The sequence below is a fragment of the Coenobita brevimanus genome, chromosome 78 (genome assembly GCF_032717465.1).
Source record: "Coenobita brevimanus isolate Jiangsu-jjx chromosome 78, ASM3271746v2, whole genome shotgun sequence".
Taxonomy (NCBI): Eukaryota; Metazoa; Arthropoda; class Malacostraca; order Decapoda; family Coenobitidae; genus Coenobita; species Coenobita brevimanus.
The window spans coordinates 29843470-29868012 of NC_137031.1; the positions used below are offsets into that span (position 1 = coordinate 29843470).

Consider the following 24543-nt stretch of genomic DNA (forward strand, 5'->3'; position numbering starts at 1 on the left):
CCTATTTTGGGGTCGACTTTTTGACGATTGCTGAAAACATAGCCTGGTTACCGGGCGCGAAGGCTAGAATGACAACATTTCTCTTAAAAATTAGAGAATATATAGCTTTGACCATACTATATATATAGAAAAAATAACCTTTGGCCTCATATTTGAATTCTGAAATGAGACAATGTGTTATAACTGTGTGTGCTTTTAGAGGAGGCAGGCGGCAGGAGGCGGCGCCAGAGAAGAGGGTGGGAGAGGCCCCAGGATGCGGCTATTCAGGCGGCGGAGCAGCGACCCCTCCCCTCGCCTGGTTTCCCTCTCCCCCCTCACCCCAGACACATCTCCCGCCCTAGCAACCGCCCCCATCCTCACCCGGCCCCCCGTGCCTACACCACAGCCCCAGGTCAGCCTATCACTGCTTTTGCATCTTATATCACGTTTGGCATGGTATTCCAAACCTGTACAGTTCCCTCAAAGAATTCCTCTCCTTCGGTATATTTGTTGCAGTGCAGGAATGTTTGCTTAAGCGAATACACACACAATCAGAACCGTACAGACGGGTACTTGTGTTCATTAATATACTTAGTCTAGCACTGTCACTCCCACAAATACACCAGAATCATCACAGGGAGAAAGGAATACATTCAAGGAACTGAATGCTAATTTTTTTTTTTTTCAAACTGTTAGTTATGCCTGAATACTTTTTATATCGCTTATTTTGTATAATTGGATTTTTTTCTTTCCTCTGCGGTGGCTAAACCTATAATACAGGTTATTTTATTTTAATATGTGTAAGACCATTTATATGATCTTATTGTGTGCTGCTTGATTTATATTTACGTCAAAATGAACGTCCGCCGAATTTCTCTTAAGTGTGGCCAGTGTAATTTGAGGGTCGGTATTCAAACAGGTCTTTCAGATTTAATTTTTTTTTTATTTCCACACTAGAATAAATGCACCAGACGTGTAGCATCAAAAACTGCGACCATCCGGCGGTGAAATTTTTATCATCATCATCATCATCATCATCATCATCCGAATCCTTATTCCCACGTAAAAGAAAGCTTGAGAGAGATTCCAGAAACGAAGAGACAGCACCAATGCAATGCTATCAAACAGAATCCATTATGATATGGGTCAGACAGTCATTCACATATCACTCAAGCTTCCATCCATCTCAGAATCTGAACCATCGGCACTAATTATTTCTGCAGTTTTCTTTATACAGCTGTGGGATAGGCATTCTGTCGACCACTCAGTTAACAAAAAAGAATGCCAAACCCTAGTTATGTGCTTCTCTGTACTGTACATAATTCTAACCTACTTTGTTCATCCGTTTCGATTTTTTTTTTTTTTTTTCATTTCCTTACCTTTGTCTAATTCCATAGCTCGTTCTCTCGCATACTCGTTACCATACCCAATCACCTCCGACTTGGCCTCTTCCCACCTTCAGATTCGTTTGCATATGGTAGGTGAGGGCGTGTACATGGTTAGAGTGGGTTGCGTATATAAGTATAAGAGCCAGAGAATATTAATACTGCCATTAACTTTTTCAAGGTCGAGACAACTCTACTATTGTATTCCAGGTAACACCAGACATTTTATTTAGCCGCGCGTGAGTATGAGCCAAGAGGGTTAATACTGTCACACTGAACCCTCACATCACCACAACAACCCCATTATTCTCTTCCTGCTAACGCCAGACAGTGCTATTTAGCCAAAGATGACTATAAACGCCTGGAGTGTCAATGCTAGCACCATGATCCATTTCATGGTCGGGTGAACTCTAGTATTTTATTTCAGCTAACTCCAGACGATTTTCTTTTGCCGAGTGGGTCATAGGAGCCTGAGTGCTAATACCATTTCTGTTAATACTCTCATGGCCGAAATAACCCTAGCATTCCACTCCAGCTGACCAGATGGTATTTACCCATGAACGAGTCATACGAGCCAGAGTCTAATTTAATACTACTGTACAATTATGTTCCCATCTGTATTATGGTTCGGCATCACCGCCGCGAACGCCAGCCAGGAACGACGCTCGCCCCGTTGTTTCAAAACTAACCATAGGTTTTTCTCGGAAATACAGTATGCTCAGTGTGTTTCCCAGGCAAACTTACTTATTGTAACTTACTGTAAGCTAACCTAGCCTTGCGTTAACCTATCCCTGTAGGCCTGCCTGGCTGAGGGCGACCCTAGTACAGTACTCTGTTCCAGCTAGCACTTGACAGTTTTGTTTAGCCAAGAGTGAGCACAGGAGTCTAAGAGTTTTAATAATTGTTACCATTCGTATCTTATGTTACCATTCGTATCTTCGACCGCTCGGGGCTAAGATAGGAATAAATGTGTGTGTGTGTGGATAAGAAAATTGGGAGTGTGTCGTTTTGTCTCGGCTACTCCCCTCTTTCTCTGGGGGAAGCAACCTAGGTATATAGATAGATAGACCATTGACTCTCTCATGGTCGGGATTACTCCAGTATTGTATTCTAACAAACAACCTTGTGATGTTTTTTAGCTGCCATTGGGAAGACGCCAGAGTGTTAACACGTTCATTGTGTACAGGATGGCGTGAGAGGGTACGTGGTGGAGGAGGAGGATGTGTACTCCACTGTAGACGGTGAGGACGATGACGTGGAGGCAGAGGAAGACGAGGAGGAAGGCGAGGCGATCTACTCCACCCTGGATGAAGCGGACAAGTCCCCGCCGGCGTACTGCAGCGGGAGTGTGCGTGGTGCTGGGGGCGTAGTGGCCAGCTACTATACCGCCGTGCCCGCCATGGTGGTGGAGGAGGTAGTGGTGCTTAAGGGCGGGGCCAGGCGACTCCACCACCAGCCCCCGCCCCCACCCCCACCCACAACGCCCACTACCACACCTAAAAAAGGTGGGTGCCCATTGCCCGAGCAAGGCCAGGGGCAGTAGTTATAATGAATACAGACCAGTTTACAAAATAAATAAGTTTCCATTACAGTTAACAGCTATATCGTTTTGATTTTCATATTTCGTCACTTCGTCAGTCACTGTGCTTTGACGGTGATGTCTGTGGTAGCAGTATGCTTGAAAACAAACGTTCATACTATATAAGCAGTCTTATATACACCTGAACCGTTCAGTCACCCGACGTATTAGTTTAGCAAATTCTTGTTACTCTCAGGCAGTTCAACTGACAGACCGCTCGTGCGAAGGGGGTACATAAAGGCTACATCTAGCTCCTTCAGTTCATAATGTCTCCTTAGTTGTAAAATTGTCTCGTGGTAATAAGAATTATCCATCCATCATCCAATCCTACGTTGCCCCATGAGGAGCGTTGGAGCCCGGGGCTAGGCAAGTTGGTCCTGACATTTAAGATGAGAGTGACCAACCTCATTCATCCCTGAGTGGCATTACCAACCTTACCGAAGTGCAGTGCCCCTGCAGACGTTGGCGACCATGGAATGCCACACCTCTCTATCTGTCATTTGCAGCAATTGTCCAGCCGTGTATCCTTCCCTCGCTCTTCTTACTATTCCATCCATATACTTCTCTCTTTGCCTTCCTCTTGCTCTACTACCTGGGACTCTTCCCGTTAAACTCAGGTTCTCTATCTTTTTTCATAACATGTCCTAAAAATCTCATCTGTCTTCCTCTCACGTGTACCAATTATTCTCTTCTGACATCCATTCTCCTTAGCACTTCTTCATTTGATATTCTCTCTGTCTAAGAAATTTTCAGAAGCCTTCGCCAGCTCCACGTTTCAAAAGCTTCCAACTTTATCTCCATCTTTTTACTAATAGTCCAAGCTTCACTTCCATATAACAACACGGACCAGACATAAGTTTTAACTGCACTTCTTGTTCGTATTGAAAGGTGTCTGTTAGTATATTTCTCATCATCTGAAATGCCTTCTTCGCTTCGGATATTCGCCTTTTAATTTCTTCGTTACATCTACCATCTTCCGTAATGTAGCTTCCCAAGTAGCAAAATCTTCTCACCTGCGTAATCATCTTATCATTCACTCTTACACCGCACCTAGGGACTTGTGCCTTCTTACTAACTACCATCACTTCCGTTTTATCCACATTAATTGTCAGACCTTTTTCTTCACTTGTCTCCTTCACCAGTGTCATGATATCTTGAAGTTTTGAAGTTTCTCCTGAGCGTCAGCAATCAGTACCGTATCATCTGCGTACCTTATATTGTTTATATTTCGTCCTCCAGTATTAAATCTTTCTCGTCCTTCAGCTGATCGCTTTATCATCTAGCTGTACAGGGAGAACAGATCTGGAGATAGAACGCACCCTGGTCTTACTCCTCATCTTATATCTATCCAATCATTCTGAGCTGCTTCCACTCTTACTGCCGCTTTCTGATTCCAGTATAGCTTGTATAATAATATAATTCATAAGTCTTTTCCATCTATTCCAATACTTTTCAGTATATCAGTTAAATCTTCATGTTTGACTCGGTCAAATGTTTTCTCATAATCTATAAAACACAAATGCGTATCTCTCTGCATCTCTATACTTCTCCCGACATATTATACTTACAGTTCTGTTTTTATTGCACTCTAGAGTTCCCGGTTTCTTTGGTATAGTTAGAAATATTGACTTACACATATCGTCACTGAGTTCTCCACTGTTGTATATCTTATTTGGAATGCTGGTTATCTTTCAAATACTAAGCCAGCCCAGAGTACGCAACATCTCCACTGCCACACCATCTTCTCCAACTGCCTTTCCTGCCTTCATTTTTCTAATTGCCTTCTCTACTTCATCCTCACCAATACCAGGGCCAGTCATTTTTACATCAAGCTTTAACTGCTCCGCCCTATTATCCTTGAACAATTCTTCCATATACTCCTTCCATCTATCGAATACTTCCTCCTTTTCCGCTGCTATCTTACCATTCCTCTTGATTATTGCTTCACCTGTACGCAACCTTCCTCTTCCAGTAAGTTTTTTTCCACTCTTTCATACATCATCTGTGTATCCCTATTTGCCAAATCTTCTATTTCATCACACTGTTCATTTATCCGACTTTCTTTTGCAGCAGAACATCTTTTAACTTCTCTGTTTAGTTCTCTGTATCTTACTGCATTACTATGTTTAAACTTTCTTCTTTCATCCATCAGGTATGTCTTCCGTCATTCACTCCTGTCTTTCTCATCTTTCTTTCCTTGGTATTATTTCCTTAGCTACTTCCCCATATGCTTTTTGTAAAATTTCCACTCGTTTTCCAGTGGCATTACTTGAGCAGTAAACCCCAATCACTCCTTGGATATAAACCTTCACCGGCTCAATCCGATTGGAGCGCCTTAATTACCCACTAAACCACCAGGCGCCAAAATTTGGTTATATGGTTACCACCCAGCGAAGTAAATGGTTTCCTGGTAAACAGGAAACCATTTGGCTTGTCACTCAGTGTAGAGTCACCCACAAGCAGAAGGAAAAGGAAAGAATGAAGGAAAGAAAGACAGAAGAGGGAGTGTAAAGTCACCCGTACAGAAGGACGAGGAAAGAATGAAGGAAAGAAAGACAGAAGTGGATGGAAGAAAAGAAGGATGGAGGAGAGGAAAGGGCAGACACCCGAGAGAAGCACTACATCAAGTGAGTGGATGGTGAGCGTCCCCACCTACCACAATACAGTGGAACCCCGGAATTCGTACGCCTCTTTACTCGTACAGCTCGGTTTTCGTACAGCTTTTTCGCCCCAAAATCGCTCGTTTTCGTACAGTGACCCGTTATTCGCACTAATAGATGCGGCTTCGTAGGTGCCACATGGTCGCCAGTCTGGCTTTGTCTTCCGCCAGTTATGCATCAGTCAGACAGGCTCGATTAAACTTTGTAATGAATTACGTATTTTCGATAAAAAATCATACATAATCATAGGCCCTAAGAAGATTAGTGAGTCAGCTGGAGCTAAAAGTAAAGCAGTGAGAACGACAATTGAGCTGAAAAAAAAGAACTCATTGCAAAGTTTGAGAGTGGAACCCGTGTCTCCGATCTTGCCATTCATTATAGTATGGCGAAATCTACTGTTTCATCCATAATAAAGAACGGATTAATGCAGATTACATTGCTTCTTATGGTTTTCGAACATTTCGCAACTCGTACAGCTTCCAGGAGCGAATTGTGTACGAATACCGGGGCTCTACCGTAACGGAAAAAAAAAATCGTTCTTGGATGGGAGAGACTAAGCTCCGGAACTTTATGAATATCCCCCAGCTGAGTAATGGTGCAGAGTTGCTTGGTGGTGGTGGTGGTGGTGGTGGTAGTAGCAGAGCTGACACAGCGCACGAGTGCTGAGCTGTGTTGCACACTGCCCCCCACTTAGGATCTGAAAAAAAAAAAAAAAAAAAAAAAAAAGTTACGTTACCCATCATTTTTTTAATTGGTTTTAAACATGCCGACCTATACAAGTGTGTTTCTGTGTGTGTGTGTGTGTGTGTGTGTGTGTGTGCGTGTGTGTGTGTGTGTGTGTGTGGTGGAGGAGGGGGGGAAGTAGTATGCACTTCCGTTACTGGGTATTAGTGTTCTTCGAAGAGACATACGGGAGATGACTCGCTGTCAGTGATCTGTAACAGGGATTTAAGGGAAGCAACAGAGACTAGTCGTTAATGAGCGGAACCTGTTAGTGGATGAATAAAATGTTTTCGAATAGACCAGTGGTTCACAGACTTATTCCGTCTCCCCGCCCCGCACTTAATAACATTCGCGGCCCCTCCACCATAATACAATAACATCTGTGGCTCCTTTCTACATCTGCATTTGAAGAAACAAGAAAACTGTGTCACTAGGAGGACCATGTTGGGTATGCAGTGACAGCAACGCCAGTGATTGAAAATATAAATGCGCGGCATGCGCATGAAAAAAAATTTAATTGGAAACAGAAGGACGATTGAAATTGCGTTTTTGCTGTTACGTGGGTGATTGACATACGGAGAAGGTACAAAAGACATCATCTTCTATGTGGATCGATTATGCTTTTTCACTTTGATGTTTAAGCAGATTGAAAAACTATTTTGCAGTGAAAGGTAAACAAGTTTGAAAGTAACAAATAGAGAGCCATTATGGTGATACCAAAGTAGAGTCCCATTCCTGCGCCAACTCCGCCAAACTCTTCTTTACGAAAGTGTTGATGGCAAGTGAGTCATTAATAAGTTTCGTAATTGACCTTACACTGCCTCTAGGCATGCTGTACACCAGATGGTTGAAAGAAAAAGAGAGTCTTCACATTATTGCCGCCGAAAAATAATTATAAAATTCTATCATCAGTGACTCAAGATTAGCCCATGGCCCCCGTGGAAATGTACCATGGTCCCTAGTTTGGGAACCGTTGGTGTAGAGTCTGTAGACCATCACACACGACAGTTGAGAGACTACGAGAGAGCGAATGAGGTTCTCTTCTGTTTTGCGGTGGTACCTTGCTGGAGCAGGTAACTAGGGGCCAGCCATACTTAAATCAGTCAAGGACCCAACACACCCTTCGTTTTGCAGACTTAAAACATGCCATTCAAAATACTCGAACGCCTAATTCATAAATCTCATATCCTTCTTGCTCCCACATAACACGTCTTTAAAACATTACATTCCACAAACACCTTATTAACCAGCCTCACACACGCATCTGACGGCATCAGCTCCACGAGACCCGCACAGGATACACTTCTGGAAACAATAAATATCAATAAAGGCTTTGATGGCATCCCACGATGCAAACATATCACCATAATCTACAACGCATATGTACATGGAGAACAACACCAAAAGCTGGCTTGCCAACCATTAATCTGAGAAATAAGCACGTGATACATTCCAGACCACATCACGAACACGAAACTTTCCAAACAGAGTTCCATAGGGCTTCATTCACTCACCTACGCATCTCCACCTGTACGAGTATATACATGTTATTATCACACCCCAACCGCCCACAAACGTAGCAACTTATGTTGATGACGTTACAGAAACATTCACATACGACAGTTCAGACACGGCATGCACAATGCAACAAGCCTACTTCAGCACGCTTCAGGCATGGGTTAAGGACAACAGGATGACGATCACTCCAGCCAAATCCATACCACGCTCATCACCAGCAGCAAGCTTGAGTACAGGTACACCCCTGGCATCACACTTAGCAGTGTGCTTGTGCTTCATACCCCCTCCACTAAGATTGTTGGAGCAATATATGACATTGGATCCACCTTCAAGAACCACACACAAGACATCAATAGGCGGTGCACACCCAGACTTGACTCTCTGAGGGCAACTACAGGAACGGACTTTGGTCAACTAAAAGAAATACACCCCCCACTCTACAAACAGTATGGCAGATCAGTGATGTTTTTTGCCTTCTTGGCATGGGTTCCCATCCTGTCTGACCCCGACTTCAACACTCTGTAGACCATACAGAACAACGTTCTACGCATCAACACTGGTTGCAGCAGCAGCACTCTCACAGCTCCCACGTTTCATATGAAACTAAAAGCCTTTCTGACGTAAGAGGCACACGGTTCTATGCCGCAGCCTGTGCTACCTCACAACACCCCTATCATTATATGACAGCCACAGAACACAACAAAGCACATCAAACAATCACCGTACATTCATTACCAGACCCTTTTCAACAATATTCTACTTCCAGTCATTCCAACGCTTGAAATGAAAAAACACCTACACACTCATTTCACACACACGGCAATACAACCCCTCGAACAAAACTCCATACTACAAGCCCCCTTTCCGACAACCACCCATCAGAAGTATCCTTAAGTAAAACTAATTGAGTTCACCTAGTTTGGCTGAGATCAGACCATCACCCAGCCCTCTTCAATTGCTAGCTTAGTAATGAGTTGGGTGGAATCACACATGACACGTTCTCCGCTTGAAGAATAGTTCCACTCAACATAACCCACATAATGGAACACCTCACAGCATATGCCACACTGGGACACAGGCACAACATCAACAGTGTAAGAAACCTTACACTCCCATAGGGACAGTTGCTTACCTGCGGCCCACGGGTCTGCTGAGCCAGGCAGACCAGAGATGAGCATCAACAACAATAACCAGAAAGAGGTTTTCAAATTTCAAATGAATTATTATTTCAAGTTAGCGTAGAAAAGCGTTTCGATACGATTATTATTTCACGATATTTTCCTGATTCATCAGAATCAGGAAAATATCGTGAATGGAGGATGAAAGACTGACTAAGAGGGTGTATGTAGGTGAGGTGGAGGGAGGGAGAGGGAGGGGTAGACCGAGGATGAGGTGGAGGGATGGAGTTGAGAGGTATATGAGGGAGGGGGGGGTGAGTTGGGGGGAGGGGAGTCAAATGGTGGGTGACAGAGTGACTTGGAGGCGTTTTGTCTGCGGCCACCCTTTGCGGGATTAGGGCGTCGGGCTATGGATAGATAGATAGATAGATTTTCCTGATTAATATCCCGTTTCTTCTTCTATTTATTGTCAGTATGCTTTTCCGAAAGAGGCTAAAACTATTATCAGTTAATGTAACATTACCCAGTGTGATTCATGACAAGGGCAATTCATATCATACAGTGGTTAGATCTAGGTTAAAGTAAGGTAGATGCAGGTGGATTTCAACAGGGCTCTGCCATTTTATGGACAAGACGCGCATGCAAGTGGAAATAAACTGGAAATTCACCAGGAAAACAATAATACTGTAACTGGAAGCAGTTGTTATGAGGAAAATCATTAGAGAAAAGCATAAAACAATCAGCTAGTACACTGAACCTAGCTGAAAGGTTAAGTTTGATGATGCCTCTGAAGTAGAACTTAACAATGTTGTTAGAAGTGCAATAGTGATGAAATAACTACTGTAGTTGAGATTAGCGGCAGAGAAGTCTGTGTGATGGAAGAAGAGAAAAACCTGACGAATATCTTGTGCCACCGACTGATAATTCTTCAGCAAGGTCAGGATTTGTACGAGTGGCAAGGTGGTACCTGATTCAGTACCAACTTTGGAAAATGAAAATAAATATGAAAATGATACAGATTTTTATTACAAATTTTTTTTTCAAGGTAATTCAATGTATTTGCAATAGTTATAATCTAAAACTATTGAAAAACAAAGAAAAATATAATTTTTATGAACGAAATAATGGGCAACTATGTAGCAGCAGTGGGAGCGTCAGACTCATCCCAGGACACCGTTACACGTCCACCTCCGCCTCCTCCACTCCCCCCCCCCCTATATTGAATGTTTCTGTTGTTTACCTTCTGTTTGGTAACACTCTTTTAGCTGCAAAATAACACACATAAATACATAATTATATTTACTAGTAAGCGTATGCAGCCTCGACCTCACGTTAGTGGCATGGTGGTACCGAAAAATGGACCAAGAAGCATAAAACCGAAGTTTTACACGGGAGCAAAACCTACCCACCATGCACGACCACAGCAGACCTTGAACTGAGAATACTGGGGAGGGCGGCCACAGACGCCCATAGGCGGCGGCGAGTTAAGTTGAACAGGCTTGTGGACCGACTTTGGCGCCGCCTTGCTCATCTACAGTAGGTAACGTCCAGTGACGTTAGATATGCTTTTTATTGCTACCACTAGACCTTATGTAAATTACTGGGGACCTTTAGTAATGAAACAGTTAAAGAGGACTAAATCTAGCTCTCTAGTTTGGAGAAGCTCTCCAGAACTGAATAAAATAATTCGATGTAAGTCAATAGGATGCTGGAGATGGACGCCTTCACGTGGTGGTACCAATGTAGCCAAGCTTTTCCCCTGAAATGAGGAGGATGAGCTGCAGGAGGATAATTTTAGGTTGCATCCACTGGGTTCACGTTCAGATGACCTTGGGTTGCAATTACAGTGCTAATGATAATAGAATATAAAATGCATAATCGGTGTGAACGGGTTGATAATGACAGTGCATCAGTTTCAAGACTGAATAAAGAAACCAGAGTTAAATAACTGGATTTATTGCACCGGGAATGAAAAGGTGGCCAATGCAATTAAACCTAGGAGTTGTGGGTTTTGTTAAGCATTTTTAATGCATGCTTTCCTAAATTTGTTATACAGTTATGAAGAGGTGAATGGATATGTTGAGGCTTTATGAGGAGGTGAGTGGATGTTTTGAGGGTTTATGAAGAGGTGAGTACATGTGTTGAGGGTTTATGACAAGGTGAGTGGATGAACTGAGGGTCGCATTTCCATATTTTGGTGTCGGTGAGTTGGTCAAATTGATGTGCGCTTGATATGTTGTGAATTGTTATATGATGGCTGAATGATGAGCTCCCGGATGTAGTAGAATTTCTGTGTTGGTTATGCCGTGGATGTGTGTTTGGTACTGGAGATTGGCGATGGTTGGTTTAAGCCTTATAGACCTCAAGTCCTTCAACACGGTGACGTCCTTTTCATATGAATCAGAATGTCACAGACGGTTTTTATGCAACTTGGTAGGAATCTGTAGTAGTGAAGGGATTAATTTAGGCGATATCCAACCTCTCCAGTTAGAGAAGTCTCTCCTAAGCAAATTTTGTACCGCATGGAGATAGCAAGAATTAAATGAAGCCTACATCCTCAGAATAAAGGGGTTTAGCACAAATACGTTCATTATGCACCGCTCAAAAAATGTATGTGTGTGTGTGTGTGTGTGTCTAATATATATATATATATATATATATATATATATATATATATATATATATATATATATATATATATATATATATATATATATATATATATATATGTAAGTGCCATTTAAGTACTTGGGTAGTGTGATGAGTAAGCATGGAAGTTTGGAGGGTGAAGTGCTTGAAAGGGTACAACAAGGAAGAAAGGTTGCTGGTTCTTTGAAAGCAGTGATAGGAAACAAGGAAATGAGCATGGAAGCTAAGAAGTGTCTGCATGACAGTATTGTAATACCAACTCTGATGTATGGAAGCGAAGCTTGGACCTTGTTGGAGAGACTTAAGTGAAGAGTGAGAGCAGTGGAAATGAGTTGTTTGAGAGGAGCATTTGGTTTCATGGAGAAACAGACTGACAAATGAGGAAATGAGGGAGCGTTGTGGTGTGGATGTGGATGTGATAGGAAGCGTTAGGAGAAACACACTATGGTGGACTGGCCATGTAGAGAGGATGGAGAGCGAGACACTGACGAGGTGAATGCTTGTAAGTTAGGGGGGGGGGGAGAGAGAGGGGGAGGCCAAAGACAAGATGGAGGGATGGAGTGGAGAGGTAAATGAGAAAGGGGGGTATGAGCTGGGAGCAGGGCAGTGAAATGGCGGGGGACAGGGCGACATGGAGGTGATTTGTTTGTGGCCACCCCTTACGGGATTAAGGCGTCTGGAAATTATATATATATATATATATATATATATATATATATATATATATATATATATATATATATATATATATAATTTATTTGCACACAAATAACGAGACTTTTCAGAACTTTGAATATGGACATCCTGAATCTGTGTGTCATGTCAGAGTGTGGTGGCTGGCTTCACACACGAGAGGACTGTACAGGTTTGTGGGTTATGGGCCGTATTCATTTGGCAAGGAGGCTTCATAGCATCTCTTCCATCGCGATTTCTTTACATCTTACTTCCTACTTTCTCTTGTATGGTATGTATATCTGATTAATAACAAGGCAGTTTATATCAGTAACCCTTTTGACTGCTGGACTTTCCCTCAACTGAACGATTTTATATGATGTTAAGCGGTATAAAATATCCAAGTGCATCCAAAAGAACGAAAGAGTATTTTTCGACGATATTCTTGGTATCATCACCGAACTACATTCTCACTGGCAGACGAGACTCCGTTGCAATTCTTCTTGATATACTGTATATTTTATACCGTCCCCCTGCCCCTCCACCACAATCTCTCCCCCTAAAATGCCCCTATAGCACATTGCCTCCCCCACATCCTCTGCCCCCCCCCACAACACCCCCTATCCCTCCCCTCTTCGCCATACTCCTCCCCCTCCCATTCCCCTCGACTTTCCCTCTCCCACTCCCCAGCCCTTTTACCTCGCCTCTCCCCTTCCCCTTGTCTCCACTAAACCCCCTTCCCTGTCCCTGCCTTTACCACACCCTCTTCCCCTCCTCTGCCTTCACCACACCCCTTTCCCTTCCCCCGCCTCTGCCACAACACCTTCCCCTCCTCTGCCTCTACCACACCCCCTAATCCTCCCATGGCTCTCCACCTCACCCTCTCTCCCTCCTACCTGTCCACCAAACCCTCCCCTACCCCTTGCGCTCCAGTACTCCCTCTCCCTCCCCTACCTCTCCACCACACGCCCCCTCCCCCTTCTTGTGCCTCTCCACCACACCCCCTCTCCTTACCCTACCTATCCACCAAACCCTTTCCACCTTCCAATGTCTCTCCACCACACCTCGTCCCCTTCCTCTGCCACTCCACCACACCCCCTTCCCTTCCCCCGCCCCTCTATCACACTCCCCTCCCCATTCCCTTGCCTCTTGGCCATACGCCTCCCCTTCCCTTTGCCTCTCCACCACACCCCTTCACCTTGCCACCAGCACCCCCCCTCCCCCTCCTTTTGCCTCCAGCACATCCCCTCCCTTTGCCTCTCCAACACACCCCATCCCATTGCCGGTGCACTACACCCACAATCATTCTCCTCTTCCCTCCCCACCATATTTTATTATCTCTCTCACATTCCTCCTCCTCCCCCTCTTCCTCCTCCTCCTCCATATATGCATCCTTATCCCCCTTCTCCCTCCTTCATCAGCACTCCTCACCTCCCCCCTCCCTCTCCCCCAGCACTTGGCAAGGGTAGTAAACAACCACTGATTAAAAATGTGGGAATTCTCTAATTCGTGAGAAAATTCTCTCTCTCTCTCTCTCTCTCTCTCTCTCTCTCTCTCTCTCTCTCTCTCTCTCTCTCTCTCTCTCTCTCTCTCTCTCTCTCAAACCGCAGTCTTTAAAGCCCGAACAGTTTTATCGTACATGATGCCTCTTTCCAGTTTCATGGTGAGGTCTGTGGTGTGGTGTGGTGTGGTGTGGTGTGTGGTATGATGAGATTTATGGTGTGGTGTGTTGTTGGGTGTAATATAGTGTATGGTGTAGTTTGGTTTGATGTGTGTGTGTTGTGACATGGTGTGAAGCGGTATATTATAGTGTATAGGGTAGAGTACTGTGGTATGATGTGGTGTGGTGTGGTGTGGTGCGATGTGGCTTAGTGTGATGTGTGGAGTGCTATGATCTCATGCAGTGTATTAGGTGGTGTGGTGTGGTGTGGTGTTGTGCAATGTGGTGTGGTGTGGTGTGCGATGTGGTGTGGTGTGCGATGTGGTGTGGTGTGCGATGTGGTGTGGTGTGCGATGTGGTATGGTGTGGTGTTCTGTTGTGCGATGTGGTTTGGTGTGATATGGTGTGGAGTGGTATGGTCTGATGCAGTGTATTAAGCAGTTTTGTGTGGTGTGGTGTGGTATTGTGTGGTGTGGTGTGTGGTATGGTGTGGTGTTGTGCGATGTGATGATGTGATGTGGTGCGGTGTGGTGTGGTGTGGTGTTGTGCGATGTGGTTTGTATATGGTGTGAAGTATTAGGATCTGATGCAGCGTAGTAAGTGGCATGGTGTGGTTTGGTGTGGTGGTGTGTTGTGCGATGTGGTTTGGTGTATATGGTGTGGAGTGGTATGGTCTGGTGCAGTGTATTAGGTGGTGTGATGTGATGTGGTGTGGTTTGGTATGGTACGGTATAATAAGATGTGATGTTTTGTGTAATGTACTGTAGTTCATGGAGTGGTGTGGTGTTTAGTAGTATGCTGTGAACTTAAGAAGCATTGGAGGGTTGAGTGGGGTGGTGCCAGTGTGGGAGGACGCTGAGGGGGAAGGTAAGGCGTGCTGAGGCTGGGGTGTAGCTGAGACGCTGAGTTGCCTGTCAGTGTTATCCTTTGTGCTGTCATTTTTCTTCCTGCTCTTAAGCTGTTTTATTCGGCTTAGAAAAAGCATGAGCGGGGTGAAAGCTGACAAAGTTTTTTCTAAGTAGGCGAAAAGAAATACAAGAACAGTTTAAAAATAAGCATGTTTATGCTATCGTAATACTTTAGAGATATAAGAAAAATACAGATCATGTCATATAAAGTAAAGAATAATATAATAGCATAGGAATTCCACGCCATAATTGCGTGTTAATGTCTCGAATCTGCTCAAGGTCACGACACGACTGCACCTGTCACCGAGATCAAAACTCCTTTATTGATCAAGGTTCTTAACCAGTTTTTACGATAAACGAGTCTCCATAACAGTTAACTGTTAGCAAAGATGATTTTGTATTTTGTATTTTTACATTTTAATATTCACACTGCTTTGATGGCGAAGTGAGTGGTAGCTGTAAGAGTTAAGGTTAAATGATAAATAAGCAATGTTATACACAGCTTGAGCATAAGAGTGTTTAAAGATACGTCCCCTGACTGTATGGTTTTTATAATGTCATAAACTTTTGACGATGTGTGCCGTAAAATTATAAGCCCCAGAATTGTCGACGTTAAAATAACAAGCACATAATGCAGTCTTCGAATTGTTTCTATGGTTAAGGAGGCACCCTGGCTCCTCATTTACTAGTTTATTTCTGAATACGAGGAGTTAATATTCTCTTGTACTGTACGTAGTCTATGACTGTATTTAAAAGACAGATAAAATCCCAGGGAATACTAACGTGTATAAGTTGACAAAAATGTGCCCCTGTGTGCATTTCCAATTCATTTACAGGTTTTTCAACCATTAATATGTATTATGTTCTGAAACGACTCACATATGTTTCATTTCTTGAGTTTGTAAGCACCATTAACTACATATTGTATACTACAGTCAAGAAAAGATTTTTATTAAAAAGAAGAAAATGGTCTGTTTCGACCGCGTACCTGCGTTGCGGCGTGAAACCGTCAGAGATAAAACATTCGAAATTGTTCATGATTTTCCTGCCATACATTTGACAAATGACTCCAGTGGCCATTTTTGCATGATTTTTTGTATTAGTCTTTATATTGGATCAATTTATGTCCAGCCAGGTTCAGGAAGGTCACTTCAGATCAAAATAGGGTTATGTACACCAATCAGGCAAAGTTATGTCCACTGAGATCCATTCAGTTCCAGTCAGGTACATTTATATTTACTCGAAAATATTCTGGTCCATTTACAGTACATCAGGCAGGTCCAGTCAGGTCAGTTTAGGTTCGTTTAACTAATCAGCCATTCAGGGCCCATTCTCAGTCATTTAGTTTTTTTCGCATCAAATCCGATCCGGCCAGATCAGTTCACGCCCAGCAGTCAATCAGAACAATTCAGGTCCATTGAGGTCAGTTCTTGTTTATTCAGGTCAATTTGCAACCATTAAGTCCACATGCTTTTACGCCATTCAGGCCAAATCAGTTCTTGTTAGGTAATTTCTTGTCGACTTGCATCCATCCACGCCACTCTAGGTACACTTTGGTAAGCTGAGGTCCGTGCACCCCGCGTCACATTCAGTCACATTCATTCAAAATAATTCTTATTCAAAGCTGTTTCGATCCAGTCTTACCTTTTTATGTCATTTCAACTTGCTGAGACCCCGTCAAATTAATTCACGTTCATTATTGCCAATTCACGTCCAAGGAAGTCAATTCAGTCCCAGTAATGTTAGTTCAGGTTCTTTGAAAGTCAGATAGCACTCATTTTGTCATTTTATGTGTGTGTGTGTGTGTGTGTGTGTGTGTGTGTGTGTGTGTGTGTGTGTGTGTGTGTGTTTCAGGTTCTTTAAAGGTCAGATAGCACTCATTTTGTCATTTTGTGTGTGTGTGTGTGTGTGTGTGTGTGTGTGTGTGTGTATGCGCGCGAGCATCATATCTGAGGCTCTGAGCGTCCATTGCCAAACTTCGCAAGACATTAAACTGACTCTCTTAATTTAGACTGTGTTAGAATATTAATGGAACCCACTTTGTTTTCAGTATAATATCCATATCACGTGTCCATTGTATTACCTAAGTTCTTAATGGGTTGTGAAATATCCATCAGATGAAACCTAAGACTAATGTTGTCCTCCACATGTAAACCTAACTCAGGGCTGCTGTAGGAGGTAAGAGCCAGTACCTTCACTCCCCCGCACCATGACGTCACCGTGCTTCCTCCACCAGCAAAACATGACGTCATGAAGCGCTGCGTTCAATTTTTATTATACAGTTGCCATAAGCTGTCGTGAGTTGGAGGGTCGTAGTAAAATGAATCTGCAGACATTGTAGACAAAAGTCCACGTGACCATCGTGTTCTATGCAATGGAGTGTGTTAGTGTCTTGCCACTTTCACCACAGGTATCAGGTATTCACCCACTAACCATTTTGAAGTTTTCAACTACCAGTCACAAAATCTAGGGATGTTTCCCAGGAGAACTGAAGGATGGAATGAAAGTGGACGAAGGAGAGTGAAAGAATTTCTTTCATAGCGTAGCTTTGCACCACAGTGATTACACGCCTATGATGATAATTACGCTGGCGGTGGGGCTAACGATGATAACGTATATGTAATAATAATAGCTGTTAAGATGTTATCCACAATGATGTAAGGCAGGATGAACAGTGTTTTTGAAGTCAGTGATGAGACACACCAGAGATTTTATAATACAAGAAAACGAAGTACAGTGAAGTTCACTTAGTGTAAAATTTTCTCAGAGGTGTTGAGGAAAGCTTGATGAGTGGTAGTGAGGGTGTGCGGTAGTGAAGTGAGATGTTGCAGGCGAAGTCTGGTGCAACATCCCACACTCTCGTACCACTTGTGTAACTGCTGACGGATTCGGGCGTCATGCTCTGCTGTGGCAACAACCAGATGCTTTATATCACGCTCTGTCCTCACCCAGTCTTTTCTTGTTGACTGATCATTTTTATCACTGATATGTTCATTTTGTATAGTTTATTGCTGATAATGTTGTTGATTCTGTGGATGTATGTACTGAACGTACAGGTGTGCGGGCCACAGACAGCTTAATAGTGTACCGAACAGACACCTTCAGTCACTGACAAGGATATTGCCTCTCACACCAGACTGGCAGCGGTTGTGCATATGATAATAACAGATCGACTGCAGTGAAAGAGAAGGAAAAACAAAATAAGGTCAGAGTGAGGAAAAGACGGTTAGGGTAAATACCCTGATATACCTAATAGCAAAATTCAGAATTTGTTCGTCCAGTTTTCCATTCAGACGGTGTGCATGTGTGCGTGTGACGTGGGAGGGGTGAGTGAGGATGACGTCATGATGCTAATTTATATCCTACCCTCCCTTACCGCTGACCGACATATCCTTAATCTTGCCTGACACGTGTAAAAACAGAGATATCTCAGTTTAGCAGCTGCCAAGTAATCCTAAGCATTTGTATCAAGAGGTTTTTATCAAATTATCATGCCCTCATTGCTGACTGAGGAGTTTTTAAAGTCTAATTGAAAAAAAAAAATGGGATAAGGAACCATAAGTTATCTGTAACCTAAAACTTACCCCGACTGGAAATGCAGTAAAACTCTGGGCCCAGGCGTAATGTCAGAGTTTGGTGGTGGCCATCGCTTTTATTATTATTACATGTACCTATAGAGAAACAGGGTGAAAGTGACAGACAAGAATCCATCACATGGTATCGGATATGCCTCATTTGAGTTTGATGTTGGGATTATGAACAATGCACGGTGCTTAAATACGTGTAGATGCATGAAGTTGTATATATTTACATGAAAAACTGTTAAGTGATTATGATGTGCGGATCAGGACATTCATGGTGAATGGGAATTTTGACAGGTATTGCAGCTACATGGGCAGTCATGTTAACTGTAAACACTGAGCACAATCGCCTATGTCAGAGTTAAATGAAGTGTCAGTCAGTGATCCTCCAGCAAGCTATTTCGACACGGGAATGATTAGTTGGTTGGTTGTGGAATCATGAGGTTGAAGTTCAGGGGAAGGACTCACAAACAAACTTACGATTGATTCCCTGTCGTAACTTAGATTTATTTTTCGTACGATGAGGAAGATATCTGGGAAAATTCTACACTATCCTTCTCTTGTTCTTTCCCCGAAAACGAAATATATCAAAATTTTTTTATATAATTTTGTAGGAGGATCAAGAGACTTGGGAAGACTACATTTCTTGTCTGTCTTGACTATATATATATATATATATATATATATATATATATATATATATATATATTATATTATATTATATTATATTATATATATATATATATATATATATATATATATATATATATATATATATATATATATATATATATATATATATATATATATATATATATATGTGTGTGTGTGTGTGTGTGTGTGTGTGTGAATTAACATTACTTATTATAATTATAATTTCATTAGTTCCATGTAGCGTTTCAAATCCTACAACCCTTGACAGTGAAGTGCTTTGTGGTAATCTGTTAAATATGACACATAACCTATGAATTAAGAAAGATTCCCATTGCTCAGTAAAGTCGTCATATGTCATACCACCGGTGTAAGAATTAAAAAGCCTAAATCTAAGTTTCGGAAACTAATACTTGTGAGCCAGAACGATCCAGATATTTTTATAAGTTTTTCCCAAGCGGGGTGCACATGCTTGATTTAGATTTTGCTGCTTACCCCATCACTACCGAAGGTTGCTGCGTGCAAGATTTAGATGAAAGGATACTAACGTCACCGCCCTCTTACCGGCTCATAGTCGCGAAGCTCATAGGTTCAAACTCTTTGATTTTCTTCCGTATTCAACTTTTGAAAATGTTCAATTCTCACATCAGTTGAGAACGATGTCCCAAACCGGTGCGCGCTCAGCAGCTCCAGTCATTTACAGGCACATTTTACCCGTTTAGTTCAATGATGGATTTTATATTTTATGTCTGCCACGTCAAGACGATTTTATTCAGCTATGAGAGAGGAATCATGCTCTGAAGTTGATGAAGATTGTTTTGGTTTCTCTGATGTTAACAAAATCTGCTAAAACTAGCAAGCATAATGATTTTAAAAAAATCTTGGAATTCAGTTGGTTAATTGTACGGTAACCTAAGGTAAGCCTTCCACACTGGGTGTTTAAGGAGTCGTGTCTTGGCCCACCACATGTCGCCGATGGTGACGCAACAATTTTCATTAAGATAGTAGAAGTCACTCGTTTTGTCATTAGTGTTTCATAAGCTCAAACGTACGGAAAGGACAATGATTAGATGGATGTCCTTGAATGCGAGGCCTAGGTGGGCTGAGTTTACGACTGAAGAGTTGAGAGGAAGGATGGGACTAGGATGTACTGGTGTTGTGATGAGGAGGGGTAGATTGTGATAGTTCGAGGCATATGGAGAGGATGATGACAGTTCGGTGCGGAAGGTGAGAAGTATGAACGTCGGGGGTAGCGTTGTGAGAGGCAGACCGAAAAAGATCTGGGACAAAGTCATAGAGTGACCTCATGAATAAGGTATTGAATAGGAGGCTGCCAGATATCGAGCAGCTTGGAGAGCCGCCATTAGGTGATGAAGGCCGACGCATGCAAGCTTGCTGGGGCCTTTATTAACGATACGAACGAAGAGAAACGTATCGTCCCGGAAAGAATGTGAAAACCAGAATTTACCTTTCCTCATGGTAACCAAGTATGAATCAGGACGAAAGGATGTCTGTAGAGAAAGCAGCGTGCTTGAAGGTCGAAGTGTTTCGCACACTGTATTTCTTTGTGTTAAAAGTGTGCATGCCATCTTTATGAACCGACACGGTGCGAACATACTCTTGCAAATAGGACATACTACCAGCAACCGCTTGAAATGTCCGCCACGATCCAAACCCAGAGCACCACAAAGCATATTAATGCTCAATTGAAAATGATGTGCGTAAGCATCAGACTTCAAGACCCTCCCCAGTGACGAGTAGAATCATCTGGAGTTAGGTGGAGTAAAATGATAAAGTCGTCAGCCGAGGTTTAAGAGCTAATTGCTGGTAGATAATAAATGTGAAAAAGGAAAAAATGGTCCATTGAAAATATGAGAGAAGTTTGTGGGTAAGACGAAAACAAGGATTAATATTTTCACCGGTATGAAAACTTTTCTTTGAACTCCACTGACCCTGCCACACCACGTCTGCCTGCCTCACAACTCCTTCACCTACTGCTCTTCCCACAACACTCTCCAGCCACCCAACCTTCACGTACTCCATCCCAACACATTCCTAGATGTCGTCATTACATCACATCCTATTCCCACTCATGCAATCACAAGATTTTTTCTCGTCCCACCATTCCCTTAACCTACTCCTCTGTGACATACACTTCACACGGCAAACCTCCCAGACCTATTGCATAACCCATAATAGCTCCTAAAACCCCTCTGTCACCACACCACACAACACCACACCACCCAGTCTATCCCATCCCACCATGCGCCACTGTGTCCCTCTTCCTAGCCAGCACAGCCACCGCACCCTATCACAGCACATCATCGCACACCACCGCACCACTAGACCTTCCTTACCCTCACCCACTTACCAGTCGCACCAAACTAGGCCTTCCCCATTATTATGTAGAGGGAGAAAGAAGAAGGAGAATTGTTGTCTGAGAGTAAAACCCAAAAGAGAGGTAGAGGAAGTGGAGGAGTGAGCGAGAGAGAAGGAATGGAAGGAGAGAGACGAGGTTGCGAAGGAAGAAAAGATAGATAGAGAGAGAGAGAGAGCAGGAAGACCGGAGAAGAGTGGGAAGGAGATGCCAAGGTGTGAAGGACATTCATTAGCGAGTCTAGGAATTATTGCATATAAGCCTGAGCCAGCAAAAGTTTGTGGTTGGGTGAGGGTGTGGTTGAGTGTGAAAATTTGGTTGGTTTGAAGGTGTAGATGGGTGTGAGGGTGTGGTTGCGTGTGGATGTGTGTGAGGGTGTGGATGTTTGTGAGGGTGTGGATGTTTGTGAGGGTGTGTATTTTTGTGAGGGTGTGGATGTGTGTGAGGGTGTGGTTTCATGTGAGGATGTGGCTGCGTGTGAGGGTGTGGATGTGTGTGAGGGTGTGGTTTCATGTGAAGATGTGGCTGCGTGTGAGGGTGTGGATGTGTGTGAGGGTGTGGTTTCATGTGAGGGTGTTGTTCATGTGAGAGTGTGGTTGCGTGTGAGGGTGTGGTTTCATGCGAGGGTGTGGTTTCATGTGAGGGTGTGGTTTCATGTGAGGGTGTGGTTTCATGTGAGGGTGTTGTTGCATGTGAGGGTGTGGATGTTTGTGAGGGTGCGGATGTATGTGAGGGTGTGGTTTCGTGTGAGGGTGTGGTTTCGTGTGAGGGTGTGGTTTCATGTGAGGGTGTGGTTTCATGTGAGGGTGTGGTTGCATGTGAGGGTGTGGATGTTTGTGAGGGTGCGGATGTATGTGAGGGTGTGGTTTCGTGTGAGGGTGTGGTTGAGTGTGAGGATGTGGTTGCGTATGAGGGTGTGAGTGGGAATGAGGGTGTGGATGTGTGTGAGCGTGTGGATGTGTGTGAAGGTGTGGATGCGTGTGAGGGTGTTGTTGGGTGTGATGGTGTGAATGGGTGTGAGGATGTGGTTGGTTTTAGAGTGTGGCTGGGTGTTAGGATGTGGCTGGGTGTGAGGGTATGGTTTGGTGTGTGGGTGTGGCTGGGTGTGTGGGTGTGGCTGGGTGTGGGGGTGTCGTGGGGTGTGAGGACATGAATTAATATACAGGACTGGTTAGCATAAGGATGGTTGAGGAGGGTAGACTTGTATAATGGTGCCATGGTCCAAGGATATTTTAGCTTGGAAACGTGGCTGCTGCGTGAAGGACACAGTGGGAAGTAGTAATTTGGGTAATTATAAGCATGTGGATGACAACTGGCAATGACAGAGTGTAATTATGTAATTACAAAACTGAGCTAAAGATACAGTTAACATATCGGCGTACCAGCACATGGCTTTTACTTAATATGCACATGAAAATGTGCATACCATACGTTGTCACGGGCATGCTGCTGAGCCTTAAGGAACAGACCGTCTGAATAAATATATATATAGTTGGTATAGTTTAGCATATGGAAGTGGGTGAACATTGAGGTTTTGGTAAACATATGGGTGTAGCTGAGCATATGGGGGATATGTGAAGGCGTGAAGTGCCTCTTGTTGATCGTAAAAAGACTGCTGGGGCCCAGGAACGAACTTTGTAGTGGACGAGTATGCCCAGAGGTGAGACATTAAAGAATGAAATATAAATATGTCGGCATATGGATGTGGTTAAGCATTTGGGTTCGACTAAGCGCATATGCATGGACGTAGAATCACAGATACTTGTAAACCTACTGTCAGCTATCTGTCGTAATCAGAAAGCTTTCGTCATACATAAACAAATCTTAGTAACGAGTGAAATTAACGTAAATTATTAATTTGTGCTTTTCGATAAGGATGTGTAAGACTGGAATATGTGGGTATCATCTTCCACCCACTCATGTAAACACACACACTTATTCCTTTTTCGTCCATCCCCTCGTCCCTCTGCCCTTCCTCCTATCCGTCTTGGCACCTTACGTTACGTTCCCTCTTCTTCCCTTGCTTCCTTCTATCCATATCTCGACCCTTCAGTATTTCCTTCCTTCCTTCAATCCTTATTTCCTGCTCTTCCCTCAGGCCGGCCCGCCATCCCTGTGTTCCTCCTTCCGCTCTTCTTTCCATTCCTTTTTCCATCTTTACTTTTGTTTTTCTTTCCTCCCTTCCTTGTATCCTTCATTCCTTCATATTTCTTTCCTTTCATCTTTTTGTCCCTCCGTCCTTGGTCTTTCCTTTCATGTTTCCTTCCATTGTTTTCCCATTCCTTCTTTCTTTGTTTCCCTCTTTTCTCTCCTTTGTCTCTCTCCACCTTCCCCCTTCTTCCATTCCCCTCCATCCTCACGCTCTCTCTTTCTTCCACCCTCCGTACCCCTAATGTAGTCTCCTCCTTCCACTTTCTTTCTCTCCTTCCTCCATCCTTCTACACTTTTCTCTCCTCACCCGCTGTCTCCCTCTCCTACTCCCTCACACGCTCTACTCCCTCCACCATGTCTCCCCTGCATCCTTTGTCCTGTCCCTCACAGACGCTACCCACTTCTTATCCTAAGTTTTATACGTTTCAGCCGCTGCATTTCCTCTACCTGTTCGTCCCTTTTTTTTTTTTTTGTTTTTTTTTTTTGTTTTTTTTTGTACATAACTTTCTCTTCTAACATAGGCTATGACATCCATAGCTCGAGTCAAGCAGTTCGCTTTTTTACGTCCTTAAAGATCGTGCAGCAGACCGTTACATCCCATTACCTGGGTACTAATCACCACATACATGCACAAAATTAATGATTCAGATTATATAATGGTATGTTTTTATCACGTATCGGTAGGACGGCAAAAAAAAAAAAAAAAAAAAAAAAAAAAAAAAAAAAATTTTATAAATACAGTATCTTCAAAATGTTCGTGGTAACAACTAGGGTTCAGCACTGAGATCATCTGTCTATCTATCTGTCTATAGCCGGACGCCCTAATCCCGCAAAGGGTGGCCAGAAGCAAAACGCCTCCATGTCGCTCTGCCACCCACCATTTGACTACCCACCCTCCAACTCACTCCCCCCTCCCTCATATACCTCTCAGC

The 24543-nt window shown here is 43.3% G+C and overlaps 1 protein-coding gene across 1 annotated transcript in view; it reads left to right on the forward strand.

The window, feature by feature from the left end:
• The first annotated feature begins 253 nt into the window (after window positions 1-253).
• LOC145408783 (uncharacterized) overlaps window positions 254-24543 on the forward strand; it is a 139544-nt gene continuing 115254 nt past the window's right edge. The window contains exons 1-2 of the mRNA XM_080279432.1: window positions 254-391; window positions 2551-2869. Coding sequence (XP_080135558.1) covers window positions 254-391; window positions 2551-2869 — 457 coding nt within the window. The remainder of the gene's footprint in view (window positions 392-2550; window positions 2870-24543) is intronic.